The 24,866-nt window shown below is 44.7% G+C and overlaps 1 protein-coding gene across 3 annotated transcripts in view; it reads right to left on the reverse strand.

The window, feature by feature from the left end:
* LOC147888975 (uncharacterized) overlaps nt 1-23,711 on the reverse strand; it is a 35,675-nt gene extending 11,964 nt beyond the window's left edge. For all 3 annotated transcript variants that reach the window (XM_087392636.1, XM_087392637.1, XM_087392635.1), the window contains exons 1-3: nt 22,801-23,711; nt 22,563-22,675; nt 2,554-2,737 (exon numbers count right to left, since the gene is read on the reverse strand). In XM_087392636.1, the coding sequence (XP_087248762.1) occupies nt 2,554-2,737; nt 22,563-22,675; nt 22,801-23,245 (742 nt within the window). In that variant the 5' untranslated portion in view covers nt 23,246-23,711. The remainder of the gene's footprint in view (nt 1-2,553; nt 2,738-22,562; nt 22,676-22,800) is intronic.
* Between the last annotated feature and the right edge of the window lie 1,155 nt (nt 23,712-24,866).

A 24,866-nucleotide genomic window follows, 5' to 3' on the forward strand; every position in this document is an offset into this window, starting at 1 on the left:
ATTTCCTACCCTTTTTCCAATCATTTATTGATTTTTAATTGTGCTAGGTATTACTAATTGGAGGCAATAGCTCCAACATCGCTTATAAGCGTAGAGCCTATATTTCGTTATTGTTAGAATCCACAAATGTAAATGGTTTGGAGCACTGGAGCACTCTCCAAATTGAAAAGAGGTCACACAAACTCCCACATGACTTGAAGAGCGTATTCAAGACTTGCAAGAAGACGTGTATGTGAGTCAGTTGTTGGTTTTCAAATGCCTAGTCAATAAAGTATGTAGACTACTTTTTGGGTTGAAACAAGCCCCAAGGGATTGGTATGAAAAAATTCATACCCCAACTGAGAGTACCGTTTATGTCAAGAAAGACACAAAGGATTTGTTGACTATCATCCTATATGTGAATGATATGCTATATCATTATGTTAGAGAGAGGTTACATGCACGAGAGATCAATTTGATGTACTGTCATATACATCAGAACATTGCAGATTTTTTCACCAAGGCCCTCTCCAAAGAAAAGTTTATACCTAGATGAATCCACAAACATTCCCAACTCATCCTCTGAAAACAAAACATAGTGCAGTTTCAATCTCACGATAGTCACTCATAAGATTGAAAACCATAAACTCAATCACTCATAGCAGGGACTAGCTACTATGGCATCCCCACTGACGTCATCAGCGCCCAACAATGGGTGTAGACCATAGTATAAAAACATGCTCTCACACATACAAATCCACACACCCACACTTACTTGAGCATCCATTTATACAAAGTCTTCGTACTGAGTTTCTATCGGCACTCCACAGGTGAAGGGTAGACTCAGCCATGACGAAGGCTAGCACTAAAGGAGAAGGCTAATCAAAAAGTAGTCCAAAACCTCTTCATCCAAGCTACAACTGCTTATGAAGTCTAAACAATTTCATTTTAGTCTCACAAACGAGCATCTAAATCTATCTGATAGGGCAACGCACCATTTAAGATAGAAAGAATTATCACACTACCAGCAAGCCCCAACTTGGACGAAAACTTCACAAGGTGAAATTTGCATGTCCGCTAATACCAAGGCCCTCTCCAGAGAAAAGTTTGAAGCTTTCCAAGTGGCTAACTAACATTTGGTGATTGAGATCGTTCCTTCTGCACCAGGACATTGTCACTACAAGAGGATGTTAGAAATAATGTATTATTAAGGTGGTGGCCAATGTATAGATTACTTAGAAGGGTTAGGTGCAATTTTTATCCTTATCTGGGGTTTTTCCCCTAACTGTAGTTAGAGGTTGAGTTAGCGTTAGTACACGTGATCTAACCCTAGTTGGGTGCCACCCTAGGGTTTTGTCATGTTGGGCAGCCCCTGTACATTCATTCTTCATCTTGCACAACTGAGTTAAGCTTGCTTCCTCCTCTTGTGTTCTTGTGCTTCCATTTCTTCTACATATGGCTCAAAAGATTGATGGCCGATCTTTGAGGTGGTTTGCAGCCATCTACTCCCATACTCACTGACGGTCAACGTGCTATTGAGGTGGAACGAAATCCTGTGTTTCATGCACCCACAAAATACCTTGAGATTCATTATCATTCTGTAATAGAGAGATTGCATGCAGGAGAGATCCGTTTGATCTACTATCCTACAGATCAGAACATTGCATATCTTTTCACCAAGGCCCAATTCAAGAAAATTTTACTTCCATTTTATGATTTAAGGTCATTCCTTGTAGACTAGGACATTGTCATTGCAAAGGGCACTGGAAATATTGTAATGTTAAAGGCAGTGGCCAATGTATTTAGTAGTCATGAGAGTTAAGGGCACTTTTTCCTTCTAAGGTTTTTCACCCTAACCATAGTTAGTGGTAGACTTTAGGATTGAGTGAGTTTTAAGCTTTTAACTCACACTAGGGTTTTAGGGTTTTGTCATGTTGACAGCCCTTTGTCCTTTCATTCTAATCCAAGATTGCTCCACTTTTAGACTCTCTCCACCGTCTCCACTTTTCACAGGCCTGGCATAACTAGCTAAACATACACGTAACACCAGGCTTCCACGAGGATGGCAGCTCTAGGCAAAGACGTATTTAATACTTGAACTTAAAAATCATAAGATCCAATTATGACTGTCAAGTCCTGGAGTATTTCATTGACTTTTGTTTCCTAGCAAACACACCTGTCATGGAGCCATCCAAGAAGCATCTATAATCAAGTAGATCAGCTAGCCCCTGTTTCAGGTCAAATTTAGACTTCAGGTTCACATTCTAGAAAATTTCCCCCATCCACTGAGCTAATTTTCTGCAGCTTAGCAAATAGGAGTCGTCGACAAATTTGATCGAAGACCATACTTTATCATCCTTGATTAACTAAATTATGTCAAGTAACTAATTGCAAATAAGTTAAACAATTTGATTTGCTTGCAGAAATCACTTCATTGAATTCTATTCTTGCAGAAAGTTAGCACAGAGCATACAAGGTCTCAGAAACACATACTGTAGTTGTATTATGAAGTTCTATGCATTCTTTCGTTCTCTCATTTTATTCCATAAAATGTAAGTGTAAGCAAGCCACTACCTGCAGTAGCACTATTCTTGTAGTCCGAGGCTACAGCTGAATTTAACTTAGATTTTGGTACTGCTATGATAGAGCTTTGCATCTGTACATCAGATTTTGATGGTGAAAAATTTTTGTGTGTATTGTTTTCCTCGTGTTGTAAATGATCAAAACTGACCAACCCTGGTACTGGATCTTCAAGTTCCTGTTTTCAAACAAAACAAAATCACGTAAAAAACTAGAGCAGGGTTTCTTTTTTCCCTTTTACAACAAAATCTGTGTCCATATAGCTTGGGCTGAAAGAATGAAGGCAAGAAAAAAAGATGCAGGGCAACAAAGGGGATGCGCATAAGATTCAAGCTTTTTTTAAAACAAAGATTTTGCAATAGCTATGAATGTGATTTGTGTAAAAGAATATACCTTTGTAAGACTAGAATATATCCAATCATACAAATTTAGATTTTTTGGTTGTTCTAAAGTCCAAAAATCTACACAGAAAATAAAAGAGAAAACGAAAAGGAAGAAAAAAGAGGTAACAAAAACTTTTTTGAAAAACAAAAGGAAGACATACTTAGCAAGCAAAGCAACACTTTGTCGTCATCAGTGCCCAAGCATAAGCAGCTATACTAGGTTTCTAAAGACCCGCGGAGTCTCTTGGGCAAACCCAATGCTTACTAAAATACATCAAACAAACAAAAGAGAAAGAAAACAAGAAATAAAGAAGAAAGCAAGAAGGTGACTAAGCAAAAATAAACAAGCAAATCAAGAAACAAATCTTCCAAAAAACAGGAATAAAATCTCTCTCTCTCTCTCTCTCTCTCTCTCTCTCTCTCTCTCTCTTATTTAAAACACTTATGTACCACTCCCTACAAAGATGCAAAACTACACTTATGTACCACTCCCTACAAAGATGCAAAACTACACTCCTAACTTAGAAAGCACATGCATACTCAATCAAGCCCTCTTTTGGGACTAAAAGAAAAGTGGGCTATTCAGCTCCCCACTTTTTGTTTTCAGCTTATGTTCAATCATTCTAAACATGCCTAAGGCCGATCCACCATAGATAAAAGACCACATATATACCTCTTGTGTATTAGTAAAGCAATCAGTTAAAAGAAGCCCAAACAAAATCAAAGACATCAAAGGCAATAATTTTCTTCTCGACCATGCAAAGATCGCCTTATCTCCCGTAATGCAAACGGCTCATAGGCATCCCAGTGTACCTCTAACTTATGGAATAACAAGACAATGTTCAACATGTGGTGGTTCCATTATGATCCAATAATTATGGTGGTCGATAGCAGCTCTAATACAATCCTGATGCCCTATTCAAATATCTTTCAAGTTCTCCTTTAATTTTCTTTTGATTTCAGGTGTTCAAAACATCCCCGAAACAAAAAGTCATCTCCTCTCTGAAGAGTCCATTACAAGCCCAGAATACTCCTTGTAACACCCACATTTTGCCAATCAAAAACATGGATAGATTCGTAGGCAAAGCCTTAACATCATTCTGGAATTCTTAAAAGTCTAGTCCACAATGCTTCTCGCTTCCCTATAGACAGATTTGTATCTTATCACAGTCAGGTACCCTGTCTTTACACCACAAACCCAAAAGCGGCATATGGCACACATAGTAAAGACAAAAGAGAGTACGCTGCCTGCATACAGCTGCAGGAGGCAAAAGGTACACAAATCCCCTGCTGCTCCTGGCATTCCCTGGAATGACGTACATTTCTCATATTGTCAAATACCCTGGCTTTACATCACTCGCAAAATAGCATCCATGGCAGTGAATACGGCGGTGTGTCTGCGTGGAGATGTGGATGCACAGAGGCAAAAGAAATACAATTTGCTCTACAAAAAACCAAAAATATCTGCCCCAGACAGGAGCTGTCAAAAGTGCCCACCACCATGTCTCTTGTACATACTAAATAAAGTTACAAAGTCAAACCACTGAATGTAAAACAATATTAAAAAGACCGAGTTCTCGGTCTAAAAAGATGGTCAAATGGGCCTGTAAGCTGTTATAAAAATGCTCAAAGAAAATCCATTGTCCTTAAAGGGTAAAACCACCCACTAGCCATGTGCTCACAATCATCATCTTCAGAGATTCCTTCTTTCTCTCTACACGGACCAAGGAAACCAAAACAAAAAGTATGGTGATACCTTTGGACTATGGTCTTGCATGTTAAAGTTGGGAGGGCCTCTTCTCATATGCAATGTCGACGACTCCTTTGTGTGACAAATCTTTGGCATTGGTGCAAATATTCACCATTAATTCCCTAACCAACCTCCATGTTTATATTGTTCTTATGCCGCCCCTATGGTTGATCACTAGCCTCATCGTCAACACACACACACATAGATACTACATACATATATCTATGCATATATATACCCAATCGTATAAATTCAGATTTTGGTTGTTCTATATATTTTTATTTTTATTTATACTTATATTTATGTATAGAGACGAGAGAGAGAGAGACGGATCAAGACTGTCCAAACATAACCCATTGCTGTTATATTCAAGTTTGAATGTAACATGAACTTCGACGAGTTGTTTGGCAATGACTCTTTGGAATGGCCGTAGAGTGGTATAAGGAAACTCAAGGTTCGCAGTGGAAAATAAAAAGTGCACCTAGCCTTGGACATAAAAATCCCTAAACATTGTGGCATCACATAGTCTTTTCCGCTTCCATACCTTGAGTAGAATTCAAACTAATGCATTGATCCACTCCACCTAGCCTTCCAACCTCTAAGCCTGGGTGTGTAAACTTTAAAGAGGCCCTTTTCATACTTTCATAGTCTACTAAATTCTCAATGAAGAACCATATACATGTGCCTCCATGTCTTCAAAGCATGGATTACAAACAAGAGTTCTTTCTTATAGGCTAACTACATTTGACGTGCTCAAACCAGCTTTCTCATGTCGTAAGAAAATAGTCATCCTTCTTGCATCGTTATTATTTCGACAACCATTTAAACAACAAATCATTATGGCTCTTGTTAGAATTATAGATATAATTCAGTAGTGACCAATGTAATCTAATAAGCTTGTTAGGGGCACTTTTCCCGCTTTAAGAGGTTTTTCCCCCTAACCGCAGTTAGTTCACTAACTATGGTTAGTGACTACTAAGGTTTTGACACTAGGACAAAACCTTATCTCTCACTCTTTCAATTGGACTCTCACACTCTTCTATTGCAACTAAGCTTTCAAGCTTTCAGCTCTCAGCTCACTCTCTCTTGCTCTCTCTCTCCCCAAACACTCACATTTGGTATCAGAGCCTCGTTGAGCTCCTACTCCCTGTCCAAGCTCCTCCTCTTGCTGCATTCCCGTTGGAGCACGCCATCCGTACCTGCATGTACTCGTCCGTACCTATCGTACTCTGTCGTACCTACACGTACTCGTCCGTACCTGCGCGTACTGTATCTGCCGTACCTACACGTACCGTACTGCTCCTTCCGTTTCTGTACTACACGCCGTACAACAGTCGCTGTCCGTACTGCAGCGCCGTATCAGCCTTACCTGCATCAGCGCCGTACCAGTCGTACATGCCATAAGTTCGCCGTACGTACATACGTGAATCTGCCGTACCTGCTTCCGCACATTGTCCGTACCTGCTTCCGTACAGGTCGTCGTACCTACTTCCGTACAGATCCTGATTCCATATAACCTGCCGTCGCCGTACATCCTACAATCTCGTCCGTACCTGCGACCGTACGACCTGCTTATCCGTACAATCTATACTTGGTCGTGTGTATTCATTGTACCAACAGACATTTGCAGTCCTTTGCAGTTATTGGGGTATTTTTAGGTTCACAGTTACTTGTGAAGCAAACATTGCAGACAGATCTGCAGATTTGGTCTGAAATTTGGGGATTTATGCTGAAATTGCAAAATTTGGGGCTTTATGTGCTTTTGCCCCTTTATGGTTGCAATTTCAACGTCGAAATTTGGGGCTTTCAATTCTACAGTACAATTTCTTGAAGAAATTTGGGGATTTTGTAATTACACTGCAATTTTGCAGTGAAATTTGGGGCTTTCACAGACAGAGCGCAATTCTTGCAACATTTGGGCCTTTTGATCAATTTGCCCCTTTCCGATTGCAATTTCGGGCCTATTTTGGGGCTTTTGTGTTGGGAGAGCAATTTTGGAGATTTCAGTTCATACTGCCTTTCTTGAAGTGTTTTGCAGCACTTTTGGCAAATTCTAGAGAGTTTTTGATGCTTCGACAGATTTTCTAACAGTGCAAGTACAAAAATCTGAGTTGCATTTACAGGCAGTGCTTGGCTGTGTTTTTTGGGAGTTGTGCATTTCATTCCCAGTAAGGAAATTCAATCTTGTATTTGCTAAAATCTCTTTCTCAGATATGGCCCAGCAAAATCAGAATGATTTCCAGTTCAGTGGTCTTTCACAGGAAGACAAGTTGGATGGTACCAACTACTCCCTCTGGAGTTTTATGGTACGCAATATTTTGATTTCTCGCAATTTATGGGATTATGTGAATGGGGGTGAGATCCGACCAGCAGGTATGGCACCTAATACCCCTCCTCAGCAAAGAGGTGGAAGAGGTCGTGCACACGGTGCAGCTACAGAACAAGTTGGTGGTGAAGCTATAGCCACTACTCCAAAGCAGAAGAGATGGGATTCATGGGATGCCTTAGCTTTGTCATGCATCTCTCTTTCAGTGAAAAGATTTATCATTCCGCATATCCGGTCGTGTAAGACCTCGAAGGCAGCGTGGGATATCTTAGAAAGCATGTATGCAGCCCGGAATGATGCAAGGGTATCTTTCTTGAAAAGAGAGTTAAGTAATACACATATGGAAGAGGGTGACTCCATGTCAGTCCACCTCACAAAGCTACAGGATCTCAAAGAGCAATTATTGAACATAGATGAGAATATTCCTGATTCAGAGATAATTACCACCACTATGAATTCTCTTCCTGAGTCTTATCTCAGCTTCCATACCTCGCTGAACTTATCATTGAGGGGGGGTGCAAATCCTCTCACTTTTCATGAGTTGATAGGACTTCTGCTTCAGGAAGAGAAAACCAGGAAAAACTTGGCTTCACGTGCAGGTGAACAAGCTATGCTCTCAAAGTTTAAGTCAAAAACAAAGGGACTGGCAAAGACATCAGTAAATCAGCCTTCCAGTGGGTCAGGACAGCCTTCACAAAAGACTAAAAATGATGCAAGTAAGCCCAAGAAGAAGGGTTTTTGTCATTACTGCAAAAAGCCAGGTCATCACATTGCAGAATGCAGGAAAAGGCTTGCAAAAGAGAAGAAAAACAGCTCCGGTATGGCTGTTTCAGATTCAGCCTGCAGCCAATATACCTAGATGAATCCAGGAACATTCCCAAACTCATCCTCTAAAAACACAACATAGTGCAGTTTCAATCTCATGAGAGTCACTCACAAGGTTGAAAACCATAAACTCCATCATGCATAGCAGGGACTAGCTACTATGACATCCCCACTGACGTCATCATCGCCCAACAGTGGGTGTAGACCATAGTATAAAAATATGCTCTCACACATACAAATCCACACACCCACACATACTTGAGCATCCAGTTATACAAAGTCTTCGTACTGAGTTTCTGTCGGCACTCCGGAGGTGAAGGGCAGACTCAGCCATGATGAAGGCTAGCATTAAAGGAGAAGGCTAATCAAAAGGTAGTCCAAAATCTCTTCATTCAAGCTACAACTGCTTGTGAAGTCTAAACATTTTCATTTTAGTTTCTCCTCAACGAGCAGCCAACTTTGTTGGACAGGATTATGCCTTTTTATCTTGCATTTCAGATTCTAGGCTGGCTGCTCCAGATGCTCGGGATAGTACAGCCACTTGTAATGATGATACATATGCATTTTTGACTTGCAGTTATGACTCTACTACGGATGCATCTGCTTTCAGTGTCAATGAAACACTGAACACTTGGTATTTTGACAGCGGTGCATCCAAGCATATTGTTGGGGTAAAGGCACATTGCCACCCCTTTATTAAAGATATGACACCTATGACTGTCTTAAGACAGTCATAGGGTGAAAAACCTAATCCTAATAAAACCTATGAGTTTGTGGTGTGGCTCATCACTTCAAACCCACATCTTTTGTGTCACCTCTCTCTCTCTCTCACTCTCTCCCCGTTGTACTTCTCCCTCTTTCCTTTCCTCTCAACTGGTATCAGAGCCTTCATCTCTCCCTCCCCACTCCTGCCTACCTCTCCCTCTCCCCCCTCCTTATTCCCTCGAGACTCGTGCCCTCAGCAGCGTGCAGGCAGCGTGGGTGGATCTGGGCATTGCGCAGGCAATGCGGGCTGCAGCGGGGTAGCGCGGGCAGCAGCGCGGGACAGCGCGCGTGCGGGCAAAACAGGGCGGCGCGGAGCAGCGCCAGCAGCAACTCGCTGTGCGCAGCACCGGTGCGCACCCAGGCAACCTCAGGGCCTCGAACAGGGCGGCGCGCAAGGGGCTCGTGTACGGACGTACGACCGTCCGTACCACCGTACGGACACCGTACGGCCGTCCGTACTGTACGGACGCCGCCGTACGAACTGCGTCAGGGAAGTGCATTTCGAAATTTCTTTTGGATCTGTATCCTGCACAGGTACAGCAGGTACAGTGGTACCCTACACAAGTACACAGGTACAAAAAGTACAACAATTTTGGATCTATACCCTGCACAAGTACAACAGGTACAGTGGTACCCTGCACAAGTACACAGGTACAGAAAGTACAGCAGGTACAGCAGTTTTTCTTTGGGGAAAGAAGAAAAAGAGAGAGCACTCTGCTCTTCACATTCCCGGCTGTTCAGTTCTTAAAACTGTGTGTTGTAGGTACAGCAAGTACCCTCCTGTCCCTCGTGCTTGAGGTGACTAGTACCACAGTGTGTGGTGGTTGCACAGTTATCTTGTTTCGAGAAGGTCAAATGCCTTGATTTTGCAGAGGGCTTTTATGCTTTTGCTGAGTGCAAATCTCAGCTTTTGGGTGACATTTTCAAAGGGCTTTTGCCTGGAAGTTTATGCAGTGTATGCCTTGAGGCTGTGTGGAGCCAGGGAGCTCACATTGGTCTTGTTTCCGCAGTGTATTCAATGACATTTCTGCAGGTCACATTTTGTGTACGACACATTGAAAAATCTCAGTTGAGCCACGCTTGGCCACGGCGCATCGAGTTTACTCCGTCCCTAACTGTCCATCGTTGACAGTGCTCAAAAGATTTTCTCTTCAGTGTTTGTACGTTGGGATCTGTGTTGTTATTGTGTACACAGGGCCGTTTATGCATTGCATTGTCAGGTGAAAGTGCCAGGAGAGCGCTGTATTTTGTATGCTACCTCAGTGTTGAGGTGTTTTTCACTTGGCACAGGTGTCAAATCAAGGGGCTTTTGCCCAGATTTTGCTTGAGAGCACTTGAGTTACTGTTTGAGACCTTCAGATGCCTTTTATCCCCTTGACAGAAGGGTGATTGCTTGGGATTTGTCCCATTTTCTGTTGCAGGTTTGTGACAGGCTGAAGTGTCTGGAGCCTCTTTTCAGTGAACAAAACAGTGTATGACAAGTGGTTTATGCATATAAAATCAGTGCAATACCTCATCTGAGGTGGGAGAAGTGTCCAGGACAGCAGTGTTTTGTGCTTCGTCAGCTGATGATGCACTGATAAAGCACTTGTGGAACAGCTGCAGCATTCTGAAATTACTGTTTTATGCCTATTTGAGCACGGTACAGTGTGTCAGAAGGTACAGTGACTGGAGGGAAATTTTTTCTGTTTTGCTAGCAGATTTTTTGACAGTAAAAACAGCACTATTGTGAGTGCTCCTGGCTCTTGATAGAGCAGGTTTTTCTGAGAAATCAGAATTTTATTCAGTCTTTTTTGACTTATAGGGAGTCAGGTACTTTCCTTATCTGATATGGCATCAGGGGGAAGTGAATCATCAATTCTGAACATAAAGAAATTGGAAGGGGCACACAATTATGCATTATGGGCAGAACAGTGTTTGAATGTACTTCTGCTAAAGAAGATTTCTAAGCCCATAAGGGTGAAGGGTGTCAAGCCATCTGGGATGTCAGATGATGAGTGGGAGGAGCTAGATTTGTCCGCGAGGGCTGCTATCATGCTTACTCTCAGTGATTCTCTTGTGTTCAATGTTCAGGCTGAAAAGACCTCTTATGGCCTATGGCAGAGGCTAGCAGAGTTGTATGCCCAAAAGAGTTCAGCCAGTAAGGTTTATTGGTTGAAGAAGCTGGTTGATCTTCGCATGAAGGAAGGTACAGCTATGACCTCACACTTGAGTGAGTTCAATGCCATCTTTACACAGCTGATTGCACAGGGGTTGAACCTTGATGAGGAGTTCAAGGCTACTTTCTTGTTGTGTACCCTCCCTGAGAGTTGGGACACTTTCAAGACCACCCTGTCTAATTCAAATGTCACTCTTATATATGCTGATGTAGAGAGCTCTCTCCTTATGGAGGAGATGAGCAGGAAAAATAATGCGGGCAGCAAGTCTTCAAATGCTTTGCAGGTACAGGAAAGAGGCAGGACTCAGCAGAAGGGGAGATATGCTAGTAAGTCCAAATCCCGCAGTCAATCCCGTGGCAAAAAGGATATTGAATGCTTTTATTGTGGCAAGAAGGGACATGTGAAGTCTAAGTGCTTCAAGTTTATACGGGATCAGAAAGCCAAGAAGGCTGAGGCAAAGGATGCAGGCAGTGGAAGCAAAGGCAAAGGCAAGGCCAAGGCAGATGACTTGGATGCAGTGAATGTTGCAGCAGAGGACAGTGACAGTGACAGACATGATGTTTTATGCTCTTCTGCTGTAATTGCACATACATTGGTTATTGATGGCCATGACATGCACACCTGGCTCTTGGATTCAGGTGCTTCTTTTCATGTTACTCCTCATAGGGAGTGGTTTACTTCCTACACAGGTACTAATGGAGTTGTTCACCTTGGGAACAACTATGCATGTCAGATTGCAGGGATTGGCAGTATACAGATAGTATTCCCTGATGGACGCATATTTATGCTTGATGGTGTTCGCCATGTGCCGCAAATCAAGAAAAATCTGATTACCACTGGCTTGTTGGATGTGGCTTGTTGGATGACAGTGGTTACCACACCACATTTGGGGATTCCAAATGGGTGATTACTGATGGCCAGGTTGTAGTGGCTGAGGGTTATAAGAGTGATACCTTGTACCCTCTTTATGTTTCCAGTGTAGGTAATCATGTTGCTGCCATAACCGAGCTGCCAAAGGTTTCATTGTGGCATAGCCGGTTGGGACACATGTCCGTTAAAGGAATGCAAGAACTGTCACGTTTGGGTTATTTGCCGTCTCTTTCATTTTCAGATTTGCCTACTTGTGATCATTGCATATTTGGCAAGCATTCAATGACTCCTCATAAGAGGAGAACTCCCCAAAATAGAGCACCGCTTGATCTAGTGCACACTGATTTGTGTGAGATGCCACAACTATCACCAGGGGGTGCAAAGTATTTCATTACGTTTATTGATGATGCCACACGCAAAGTGTGGGTCTATTTCTTGAAGCATAAGAGCGATGCCTTAGATGCTTTCAAGAAGTTTGTCGCTCAGGTTGAGAATCGGACAGGTCGCAGGCTGAAATGCCTCAGATCCGATAATGGGGGTGAGTATGTGTCACATGCTTTTGTGTAGTTTTGCGAAGCTAAGGGCATTAAACAGGAACTCACAGCCCCTCATAATGCATCTCAAAATGGTGTGAGTGAGCGGATGAATCGAACTATTCAGGAGAAGGTTCGATGTATGTTGTCCTATGCTGCATTGCCCCATGGCTTTTGGGCAGAAGCCGTGCAAACAGTAGTTCACATAATTAACAGGTCGCCAAACAAGGCTTTGGAGTTGAAAGTGCCAAAGGAGGTGTGGTCTGGCAAGCCACCTTCATATAAGCACTTACGTGTGTTTGGCTGCGAGTGCTTTGCTCATATACGCAAAGAACTGCGCACAAACTGGAGCCAAAGTCTTTCGGATGCATCTTTATGGGTTATGGTGACGAAGGTGAAATGGGGTACAGGTTATGGGATCCCGTTAAACGGAAGATTATACGCAGCAATGATGTCATCTTTAAAGAGGATAGTGTACACAAAGAACCCGTGCAACCTGTGGAATACAGGAGGGTTATTTATGATGATGTCTGACAGCAAAGAATGCCCATTTATATGCAGCAGCAGGCTGCTGCAGATAACCCTGTTCAAGAGGGTATACAGGCTGAAAATCAGCCAGATAATTTTGCCAATGATGCACCACTGAATATGCCAGCAAATGGGGCTGTAGAACAGCCAGATATGGTGGTACAGCCACCCGTCATGCATGACGAATAGGCTAGACAGCAGCCTAATCCGGAACATTTTGTTAGGAGGAGCACCGTGTACAACGGCCTCCTGACAGGTTTGTTCCAGGAGCCAATAATGTGGCTGATTTTATTATGCTGACAGATTGTGGTGAGCCTTCCAGCTTCAAGGAAGCTATGGGAAGAACAGAGAAAAGGAAGTGGGAGAAAGCCATGCAGTCAGAAATGGACTCCCTACTTCAAAATGATACATGGGACTTGGTGCAGCTACCTGCAGGCAGAAAGGTTTTGCCATGCAAGTGGGTTTACAAAGTCAAAGTGGATTCAAATGCTTTACCGAGGTATAAGGCCAGATTGGTTGCCAAGGGATTTAAGCAGGAGAAAGGCATTGACTTTGATGAGATCTTTTCCCCTGTAGTCAAGATGACTACTTTGAGAGCAGTGTTAGCTCTTGTTGCTCATGAGGACATGGATTTATGTCAGATGGATGTGAAGACTGCTTTTCTTCATGGAGATCTCCATGATGAGATCTATATGAGTCAGCCAGAGGGATATGCTGTTAAAGGGAAAGAGCAGCTTGTGTGTAAGCTCAAGAGGAGCTTGTATGGACTCAAGCAGGCACCAAGAGAATGGTACAAGAAGTTTGATGCCTTCATGCAGTCCCAAGGGTATCATAGGTGTGAGACCGATCATTGCTTGTACACCAAACGGGCAAAGGATGGCAGTTTGATGCTACTCATTCTATATGTGGATGACATGCTAATTGCCAGTAAATCTCAGCATGAGATTAGTGCTTTGAAGAAACAACTGCATAAGTCTTTTGACATGAAAGACTTGGGTGATGCAAACCATATTCTTGGCATGCGGATTACTCGTGACAGGTCCAAGGGACTTTTGTTTCTGTCACAGAAGGAGTACATTGACAAAGTACTGCAGAGGTTTAAAATGGAGGGGGGGAAGTCTATTAGTACCCCGTTGCCTCCACATTTAAAACTCAGCAGTAAGGACAGCCCCAAATCAAATGATGATAAGGCTGAAATGGCCAAGGTTCCGTATGCATCTGCAGTTGGTTCTTTGATGTATGCCATGGTCCCCTCTCGTCCGGATATTGCTTTTGCGGTGGGAGTCATCAGCAAGTATATGGCAAATCCAGGCAAGCGGCACTGGGAAGCAGTGAAAGGTGTCTTGAGGTATCTCAAGGGTACCAAAGACTTGTGCATATGCTATGGTAGGCAGGATGCATTGGTGCATGGTTTTACAGATTCAGACTATGCAGGGAATGCAGATAACCGGAGTCTACTACCGGTTATATTTTCACATTTGCAGGAGGTGCTATATCATGGGTGTCTCGGTTGCAGAAATGCGTTGCACTGTCAACTACTGAAGCTGAACATGTTGCAGCCACTGAGGCTTGCAAGGAAGCAATATGGCTTACTCGGCTGGTGGGAGATTTGGGCATTACAGGAGATATGCCAGTTTTGCATTGTGATAGTCAGAGTGTTATCATGTTGGCAAAGAATCCGGTCTTTCATCAGAAGACCAAGCACATAGATGTGAAATATCATTTCATCAGGGAGGTACTGGAAGACAAGCGACTTGAGCTTGTGAAGGTGCATACTGATGATAATCTTGCAGATTTGCTCACTAAGAGCTTGCCTACAGTGCGGTTTGCACATTGCCGCCACATCATGGGATTAGGATGAGACCATTCTTATTTTATGGTCTTGTATACAGTAACTGTATATTGCTGTAATTTTTATTCTTTTCTCCCCTTTAGGCACATTGGCCTTTAGGTGGGAGGTTGTTGGGGTAAAGGCACATTGCCACCCCTTTATTAAAGATATGACACCTATGACTATCTTAAGACAGTCATAGGGTGAAAAACCTAATCCTAATAAAACCTATGAGTTTGTGGTGTGGCTCATCACTTCAAACCCACATCTTTTGTGTCACCTCTCTCTCTCTCTCACTCTCTCCCCGTTGTACTTCTCCCTCTTTCCTTCCCTCTCACATATCACTTCTAGGAAGTGTCTCTTTATCTCCTTGCATCCACCTCAAGTTGGTAAGAAAATCACTTGTGCCAATAACTCGTCATATTCAGTACGTGGCACAGGAGAAGTTGAGCTTACTGCCATTGATGGCTCAGTTTTCAGACTTTCAAATGTCTTATATGTGCCTGGTATCACCAAGAATCTTCTTTCAGTGTCCACTCTTAACAGGGCTGGATTTCAGGTCATCTTTGAGGATGACAAATGTGCTGTCCGAGACAGGGAAAGTGATTATGCCTTGAGATTATCTGGTACTCTGCTGCGTGGGCTTTTTCAGCTTGATCTTTTTGAGAAAAGAGCAGCCCATGCTCTTGCAGTTTCTACTCCTACTGCTGCCATGCAGAATGTAGAATTATGGCATGCCCGATATGGCCACATGCATTACAACAACTTGATGACACTTCAGAAGCACTCTATGGTTGATGCATTGCCACCTCTTGAGATACCTCCTCCACATGCCTGTGAAGGGTGCATTTTAGGCAAGATGCATAGATTCCCCTTCAAAAAGGATGGTTCAGTTAAAGATGTACGCAAATTACAGCTTATACACAGTGATGTCTATGGTCCCATGAGGACTCCATCATTGGGTGGTTATCTCTACTTTGTTACTTTTATTGATGATTACTCCAATTTCACTTGGGTCTTTGGGCTAAAGCGCAAATCAGAAGTGTTCATGGTGTTTAAACATTTTCAGCCATGGTTGAAAATGAAACCGGACTCAAGATCCAGACATTGCGCACAGATAGAGGTGGGGAATACTTGTCTGCAGATTTTGATGCTTTTCTGAAAGGCAAGGGTATTGTGCATCAGCTCACAGTGAGGCTGACCCCTCAGCACAATGGCAAAGCTTAGAGGAAAAATAGAACTCTTATGGAGATGGACAGATGTATGCTGAAAAGCAAACACATGCCTCACAAATTCTGGCTTGAAGGTCTGATGTGTGCCAACTACATTTTAAATCGGGCTCCCACTAAGGCTTTGAAAACAAAAACTCCCTATGAGGTCTGGAATGGGAGAAAGTCTTCAGTGGATCATTTCCGAGTCTTTGGATGCCTTGCATATGCTCATGTGCCAGTTGAATTTAGGCACAAGTTGTCAGATAAGGCAATTAAGTGCATATTTGTTGGGTACAGTGCAGAAAGCAAGGGGTACCGTCTCTACAATCCTGCTACACGCAAGATCATTGTCAATAGAGATGTGATATTTGCAGAAAATTCAGCTCACACTCAGGCTGAATTTCATATGCCTTCTTCTTCAGAGGATGTTTTTAAGGGGTTACTACCCATTGCTTTGGGTTCCCCTGCTCATATTTCTGATGCGAATCAGAATTTACAGGCACCTCCCGATGCTCCAGTTCAGCCACAAGATGTCTTGCCACCTCCACAGGCAATGGAACAGGTGGTTCAGCAAGAAATTGCAGACATACATGCAGCAAAAACAGTCCCAAACTGGCTGTTACAGACTCTCAGAGAGAGTAAGATTGATGCTCCATTACCTGGCAGGACTCGCAGTGCAGCAAGGCACATGGAAGGTGCTAATTCAGTGGAATCAGCATATGCAGGAACTCTTCTCGATGAGGAGGATCCTGCAACATTCGAAGAAGCAAAGGACAATGTGCATTGGATGAATGCCATGCACGATGAGTTGCAGTCCATTAAGAAAAATCAGACTTGGGATGTTGTAGACTTGCCACCAGGTAAACATGCCATTGGCACACGATGGGTTTTCAAGGTGAAACGGAAGCCAGATGGCTCCATTGACAGATACAAGGCAAGGCTGGTTGCTAAAGGCTATGCTCAAAAAAAGGGCATAGATTATGAGGAGACTTTTGCTCCTACATCCCGGATGACCACCATCCGATCTGTTATTGCAATGGCTGCACATTTTGAGTGGAATGTTCATCAGTTGGACATAAAAACAGCCTTCTTAAATGGACTTGTTGGAAGAGGTTTATGACAAACAACCTCCAGGCTTTGAAATTACAGCAAATGCACTTCAGGTATGCACGCTAAACAAAGCTTTGTATGGGCTGAAACAGGCCCCTCGTGCATGGTATGCCAAGATTCATGCCTTTTGGACCAGCAAGGGGCTACACAATAGTCCTACTGAGAGCACCCTCTACATCAAGATGGATGGGGGGGAAATTTTAGTCATCCTTCTTTATGTCGATGACTTACTGCTCACAGGGTCCAATGAAGATAATATTGCAGATTTCAAGCTGATTTGCAGACCACCTTTGACATGTCAAATTTGGGGCTGCTTCACTTTTATTTGGGGATCCAGTTCTCTCAAGAGAGACGTGGCATTGTTATGTCTTAGTCCAAGTATGTGCAGAAACTCTTGGACAGATTTAACATGCATGATTGTAAGCCCATAGCCACTCCCATGGAGCGGGGGCTGAAACTCACGATGCATGATGCAGGAGAATCAGTTGATGCCACATCTTACAGTCAGGCTGTTGGATGCCTCATATATCTCTGCAACACTAGACCTGATATTCAGTTTGCAGTATCTCAAGTGAGCAGGTATATGCATTGGCAGGCAGTTAAGCGCATCTTCCGTTATTTGCAGGGCACGAAGTCTTTTGGCTTGTTATTTCCCAGGGGGGGTGACTTGCAGATGCATGCCTACAGTGATTCAGATTGGGCTGGTGATTATGACACTAGGCAGTCCACTAGTGGCAATTGTTTCTTTTTGGGTAAATCTTGCATTTCCTGGCTAAGCAAGAAACAATCTACAGTGGCTACCTCATCATGTGGAGCTGAGTACAGGGCAGCTTTCACAGCAACAGTTGAATGTGTCTGGCTACGACGTCTATTTGCTGATCTTCATCTGTCTTTGGAGGGTCCTTCTCCAATTCTCACTGATAGTCAAAGTGCCATTGCACTGGCAAAGAATCCAGTGTTTCATGCTCGCACGAAGCACATTGAGGTTCACTATCACTACGTCAAAGAGAAGTTGCATGCAGGAGAGATCAATATGATCTTTGTGTCCACACATGACAACGTTGCAGATATTTTCACCAAAGCACTACCACGTGAAAAGTTTGAGGCATTTCGCAGTGCCCTGAACTTATATCCGTTTGGTGATTGATCAGCCTTGTACATGACATTGGCACTGCAGGGGGGTGTTAGAATTATAGATATAATTCAGCAGTGACCAATGTAATCTAATAAGCTTGTTAGGGGCACTTTTCCCTCTTTAAGAGGTTTTTCCCCCTAACCGCAGTTAGTTCACTAACTATGGTTAGTGACTACTAGGACAAAACCTTATCTCTCACTCTTTCAGTTGGACTCTCACACTCTTCTATTGCAACTAAGCTTTCAAGCTTTCAGCTCTCAGCTCACTCTCTCTTGCTCTCTCTCTCCCCAAACACTCACAGCTCTAATAGTTTTAACAGTCCCCAAAATTTCTCAAGTTCATCCCATGAGGGCTTTTCCTATCCCTTAAGATGTCCCATTATCACATCTGCTACTTTAATGCGATATCTATCAGATCCAAGATAAATCTATCGATATGTTTCCCAAAAGTCCATTCTAAACTACCCTTACATTCGCCACATCAATTTGGATCTCATCCTAGAAGCAAAAAAGTACCTTCATTTCACACTTGGAAAGTTTCTGCATGTAATCATTGTTTTCTAAGCTACTTGATAACCTTTTAAAAATCCTGCTATACCCTTTCTTGGTCTTACTAGATGTCATTGTCCAAATAGTCGAGGTTTGCTTTTCTAGCCAAATGCCACAGCCAGAATGTTTCTAATGGCTGTCCCTTGCAGGACATGAAACATCCCCAACGAGGTCAAGTCACTTTTGACCTTCGAAGGGTGTAGCCCATTTGCGAATACACAACCCCTTGGGATTGAGCTAGCAGCACACCTCCCAGCCATAGGCTCAATACTACGAGCCACCCCCCAAGCCTGAGGTCTAAGCCACCGCAAGAGCAGGGTCAAATCACGCGTCCCATACCATCTAACCCTTTAATTACATCTCTTGGCCAACAGGTCACATCCACACGAGACATCCAACTCCATGATAATCAAATACGAAGACCAAGGCTTGTATTTATAAGCCCTCTGCACTCTTCAGAGCTCACTACCCTTGCAGCATCCCACAGATCCTTAACATCCTCATATTCCACCCCAACATGTGCACACAAGTGCAAATGATAGACGCATACTTAGCAAGATAGGCAAACCAACATGTACAATATGGTCCACAATTTGTGCACTATTCAAGTACAAAAATACGCTCCATCTAGGCAGCCAACTACTGCACTCACTCTCACCTGCGTGCACTTTACATAGGGTTAGGGCGTAAGCCAACGAGGCTCCTTTATACAGAAGTGGCAGGGGCAGTCTGTTCCCCTGCATTAGGGGGCCCTTGCAGGCCCCTAGACGGGTCTCCAAGTAGGTCCTCATGAGCCCATTTTTCGCTGTCCTCCCAGCCCTATGGCTGTGCATTTATCTGACCATATGACAGTCTGTCCTTGCTGCGCCTCAATGCTGCCCATGTGAGAGCCCATGCATAGCCCTTCATGTGGCAGTCCTAAGTCACATATCTTGGCTTCACGCAGTGTCCATGTGCCACATCAGTCCCTTAACAAAATCCAAAAACGATTCCGAGGTGCGATGCCCCATTGCACTTATCATTTGGGGCTTACAAGACGAGCACTAACCCTTGTCTTCTGACTTGAAAACCATCGAAGACCTGAATGGCATCAGTAAACGCTTCACCTTTAAACAGCATGTTTTAGATGACACGACTGTAGAAGCTACATGTGGGCATTGGGAGACGTGTCATTGAGTTTCCAATTCAATTTAATACCTAAGAAAAAAATAAACCATATCAAGGTGTCCCAAAAAATGTTAGGGCAGGCTATTATTGTGGGTGTGCCCGCCCGGAGAGGATAGGTAGAGGCAGGTGGTAGGCTGAGTTGGATAGCCCAAACTGGGCCCCAACCAGGGTGGTCAACCGACCTGCATGGTCATCTCAACCCGACCCTAATTCAACCCAACCAGGGTCGGTGTCAGCTGACCTGGCTGGTTGGTCCAATGGCCAGCCAAAGCTGGCCGACAAGGCTGGCTGGGGGGCCTATAAATGGGTCCCCCCATTCTCCACTGTCTCACATTGGGAGCTTTCCCTTGGAGTGCTCTCTCTCTTTCTGCCTGATTTGCCTCTCTCTCTCTCTCTCTCTCTCTCTCTCTCTCTCTCTCTCTCTCACCTCTTTTCAATATGCTTCCGTACATGCACACCTCTCACATGGTATCATTCCCCATCGTTGATGAGGGATCCAGGGAGCACGAGGGACTGACAGATTAAGGGTATTGCTACGTAGAATTTAAAGAGCTAATTCAAGGCAGCAGGAGCAGACTGCCAAAGGAGAACTGAGGCGGCAGTTTCAAACAGCCTGCCCAATACGTTTTGAGGGTGATTCGAAGTGCTGATCGTTGTCTGCAAGGCCTGTTTTAGGGCAACAGAGAACCAAGGCGGCTTTTTGAGGCAGCAAGATTAGTGCTGCTCAGTGCTTGCAGCAGCCTGGCACATCTGATCTGCAGCAGAGATGAATCAGCCACTGTGCAGACAGTTTGCTTGAGGCATGGACATCACCAAAGGGTGCTGCTCACAGGTTTTTCTACTAGGCGCAGAACGCCCTGCACAAGGAGACTTGAGGCTGGAGTTTGGAGCAGTTTGAGGGGTCAGCAGTTGGAGAAGGCAGCAAGGGTGCAAGTCTTCTCTTTCCCAAACCCCACGTACCCTTTTCCACTCTTCCTTTCCACCTAGTAGGATGTTTTTTGCCAGGATCAAAAGCAGGGTGGAAGTTTGAAATAATTCAATTGGACCCCTGTTTACGAGTAAGGAGGATAAGCTCGACGGCATAAAGTAAGCCATTGGAAGCTCAAGATATGGCTCATCCACAATGGCTTATGGGAACTTGTTCAGAACTATGAATGGAAGCCTGAATAATGTCTCAAGAGCTCTATGCTGCCCGAGAGGATGAATTTCGGGAGGAGCTCAAGGATTGGGAGGAGCAGGACAAAAGGGCACGAACAGTGCATACAAGGTATGGTCAAAATTGAAGGATCTCTATGCGAGGGATTCGGCGATGCGAGCTATCACTTTGTAGGGACAGCTATACAATCTCGAGTTCCCCTAAAGGAGTACCATGCAGCCATTCTTGATGCAGGCAAAGGTCCTCCATGATCAGTTGTAGGCAATGGGTGCTGCCCTCACATCTCTTTAGTTGGCTGCGTTCATCCTACCCTAGCTTCCCCAGATTACAACATGGTCTCCCAAGCTTGACGTGCCAGGTCACAACAAGTCAGTTAAACTTTGATGACTTGTGCTCCCTTCTTGAGGAGGAATCAGTTCTCGTTAGCTCCGGGTGACTCTACATGGCACTCTAGGAGGTGAAGCACTTTCGACAGTGCACAAGAAAAAGTGGAGCAAGTGATACAAATGTGGGAAGAAAGGGCATCTGGCCAGAGATTGTCGGCCAAAGGCAAAGCTAACGACCTGGTCAGAGTCAAACTCATCTTCCTAGTCATGTGGTTCCCAGACAGCAACAGTCGCCAAGGATCGCCCGAAAGCACCAGACTTCTACCAATAAGACAGTCTCCCCCCATGGGTCAAAACCAGAGAGGGCACGTGGGCAGGAGTGCAGGCTGCAAAGCAAGGTTGTAAATCTATGGACCAGATGTGTTCGGAAATCATTGATTGACGTCACAGAGACTATGGACACATCATGTTCCGGAGTTCGTTGTTCGAGGCTCCTGTACGTGAGTGTTCACGAGAGGATACAGGTCATGGTGTTATCATTATACCCCATTGGGAACTCAGTGCAAACTGCCCCGGAAAATCACAGCTGAGAACATCTCATTTGCTGTTTGAGGTGGCTTTATGGTTCGAGGATCCAAGCTATTTGGTGCTCTCTCCGATGTGAATCCAGCAGGTGCACTGCTATAGGGTCCATGGTTGCATCTCCATCGGCTTGCTTCTTCAGATCATTGTGCTCACCATAATCTGCAGAGAGGGTGTTAGAGTTAGGCATCTCATAGTGAGAGGGCTATTCTTGTATGCGCACCAGCCCGGAGACGATAGTATAGAGCAGGTTGTAGGGCTGAGTTGGACCCAAATTGCTCCGACCAGGGTGGGTCAACCGACCTGCATGGTTGGGTCAACCCGACCTAACCAAGGTTGGGGCAGCTGCCTGAGCCAAAGCTAGCCGACCAAGCTGGCTGGGGGCCTATAAATGGCTCCCCCCATTCTCCACTGAGTGTCTCACATTGGGGCTTTCCCTTGGAATGTGGTCTCTCTTTCTACCAGCCCCGTGGCTGTGTTTGTACCCCTGGATATACAGTTGCTATTGCCCATCTCTCTCTCTCTCTCTCTCTTCAGTACGCTTCCGGACATGCACAACTCTCACAGAAAAATCCCACTACCAAAGACACGGCACACTCGATCACCTTGTCATGGTTATATCATATTGCAACTGCAGCTTCACAGAACTGAAAATGTACTCTCTAGAACGCTGACAAGTGACACTGCCTCAATTCACAAAGAAAGTGGGTTGAATCATTGTGCCGGAAAATTTGTGTGAGCCAAAGGGATGCTCCGTGGACCTAACAAAGAGAGCCCAGCAAATTGTCAGGAACTAACCTGACGCCACTGTCTCTGAAGAGTTAGCAATGCCCGACAGTGCAGAAGACAGTCCTGGTAATGCTTCAACTCCACTTCCTTGATTTTGGCCTTTCTCTGGTAAATAGTAGTAACTGGCATGCCCAAATGCAGTACATGAGGACTATTCAATGATACGTGGTAGATAAAGAAAACGTTCATAACATCATAAAAACTTTGCTTTGACTGGCGTTCACAGTTTCAAAGGAGTCTGAAAAACCTTGCACTTGATCTGAATCGGGCTGCTGCTCCGAGCTTGTAAACGAAGAGGGAGTGGAGACAATGCGGGAGGCGCTGCTAGCCAAATGGACAGTCTCCTGCTTCGACACACCTCGTCTTGCAGAAGCAGCTGTCCTACTCGATCTGAAACGCGCTCGTGAACCAAAGCCGGGAGCGGTACCGGCCAAACTTCTCCTTGCAACTTCTCCTTCCGATTCTGTGGAGGAATCATCGTCCATGCTACATTGAGGGGAGCTGAGGATGGGTTTCAAGGTCTTTAACACGCCCGAGCGCACCTCAGGGCCATCGAGGGGGACGCGACCTCTCTGGTGAACCAAAGGGGAAGGAGAAGAGGACAAGCCCCAGTCGTCATCCTCCACTTCTTCATCGTCCTCGTCGTAGTCGTCGTCATCGTCCTCGTCGTGCCCAAGGAGACGAGTACCCATCTTTAAGTTGTGCAGGCTACTGCCTCGGCTGCTCAGCCATCGTCCTCCCTCCTCCTCCTCCTCCTCCTCCTGCTGCTGCCCGCCTTCTTGCAAAAAATTAGCTTTACTGCCTCGGCTGCTCAGCCATCGTCCTCCTCCTCCTGCTCGCCTTCTTGCAAAATGTTGGGCAGATTTACTGCCTTGGCTGCTCAGCCATCGTCCTGCTCCTCCTCCTCCTCCTGCTCGCCTTCTCGCAAACCCAACGAATCCTCCCGTCGTTCCTAGAATGTGCCCGAAATGTAGAATGCTTCACAGCCGATTCACACGCAACAAGTTCTCATTTTCGGTTATTTGCATGAGAATCTAAGACCGCCCACCTTGGCACAACCCAACAGCTTCACGCTCATCCTGCCGAAAAGGATGATTCTTTCAGCGACCAGCAGAAAATGTAGCATCACATTTCCCGTACTAACATACGATGGATTCACCTAGCTGTTAATTAATGATTTGGCATAGAATTCATCACAAACAATTAGTATAAAGCTCCAACTTTATCCACGACGACTTTTATTAGTTAGGTGAGGGGCAAGCATCGACTAAAATTAAGCTAACCTTAACGTCTTAGCAGCTCTTAATCGATACATTTTGTACTATAACACAGTGGCGCATTTGAGAAGGGCGGTGGCGCGTTCAAGAAGCTTCATGTCCAAAATCTTCCTCGCTCCCCGATGAGGAAATGTAGCGACGAGGGGATGTACTTGAACAATGGAGGAGACAAAGAGAGGGGCTCTGAGCGGTGGGGAGAGGGAGGAAGAGTGGATAGCGGTGGGAGGAAGAGGGAGAGAGGGTTGAGCGGTGGAGAGGGAGGAAGAGTGGAGAGCAGTGGAGAGGGAGGAAAACTGGAGAGCAAGAGACAGGGGAGGGAGGGAGAGGGGGGGAGGAGGGGAGTGAGGGAGGGAGAGGCTGAAAGAAAGTGAAAGGGGGGATGGAGATACGGGCTAAACGATCAAGCGGCGAGGGAAGGGACGGGCATAGCGGTAGGAAGAGGCAGGGCAAAGAATAAATTAAACAAATAAGTTAGCTTAGTTGTGATTTTGGGGGGGCCGGGGGGCGATTCTCGAGGCACAAAGCTCAACTTTGCTCTGTGCAAGCAGTTAGGGCAGAGGTCTTCCGCAATTTTGTACGCAAAATTAATCGGAGCTCTGTAGTGAGAGAGGAATTTTCAAAGAGAGTAGACCCCATAGGAGTAGGGAGTGACTAGAGAGTAGGGAGCGACTAGAGAGTTTACTAAGGAGTGAATCTTCATGCAAAGTTTGCAATGAGTCGAAAATCTTTGTCTCCTCCCAACCATCCAAGTGTAACGGAAAGAACGAGGACAACCATACTACAACAATCACACTTAGCAAGAGGGCAACAAGGAGCAGTCGCATGCAACCATACTACGACAATCACACTTAGTAAGAGGGCAACAAAGAGCAGTCACATGAGAAGTTTATCACAAGGCACCAATACTAGAGACCAAAGTAAAGCCAAATGAGGAAGCTACTTACCTCCAACACAAAGCTTGGGGAGAATACCTTAATCATCCTACCAGAGTAGTAGGTAGGGCATCGTTAGTCAAGTGTCTAACTACTAGAGAGGA

Source organism: Dipteris shenzhenensis, chromosome 21 (assembly GCF_047967505.1).
Source record: "Dipteris shenzhenensis isolate YYH24624 ecotype China chromosome 21, Dip_SZ_1.0, whole genome shotgun sequence".
Lineage (NCBI taxonomy): Eukaryota > Viridiplantae > Streptophyta > Polypodiopsida > Gleicheniales > Dipteridaceae > Dipteris > Dipteris shenzhenensis.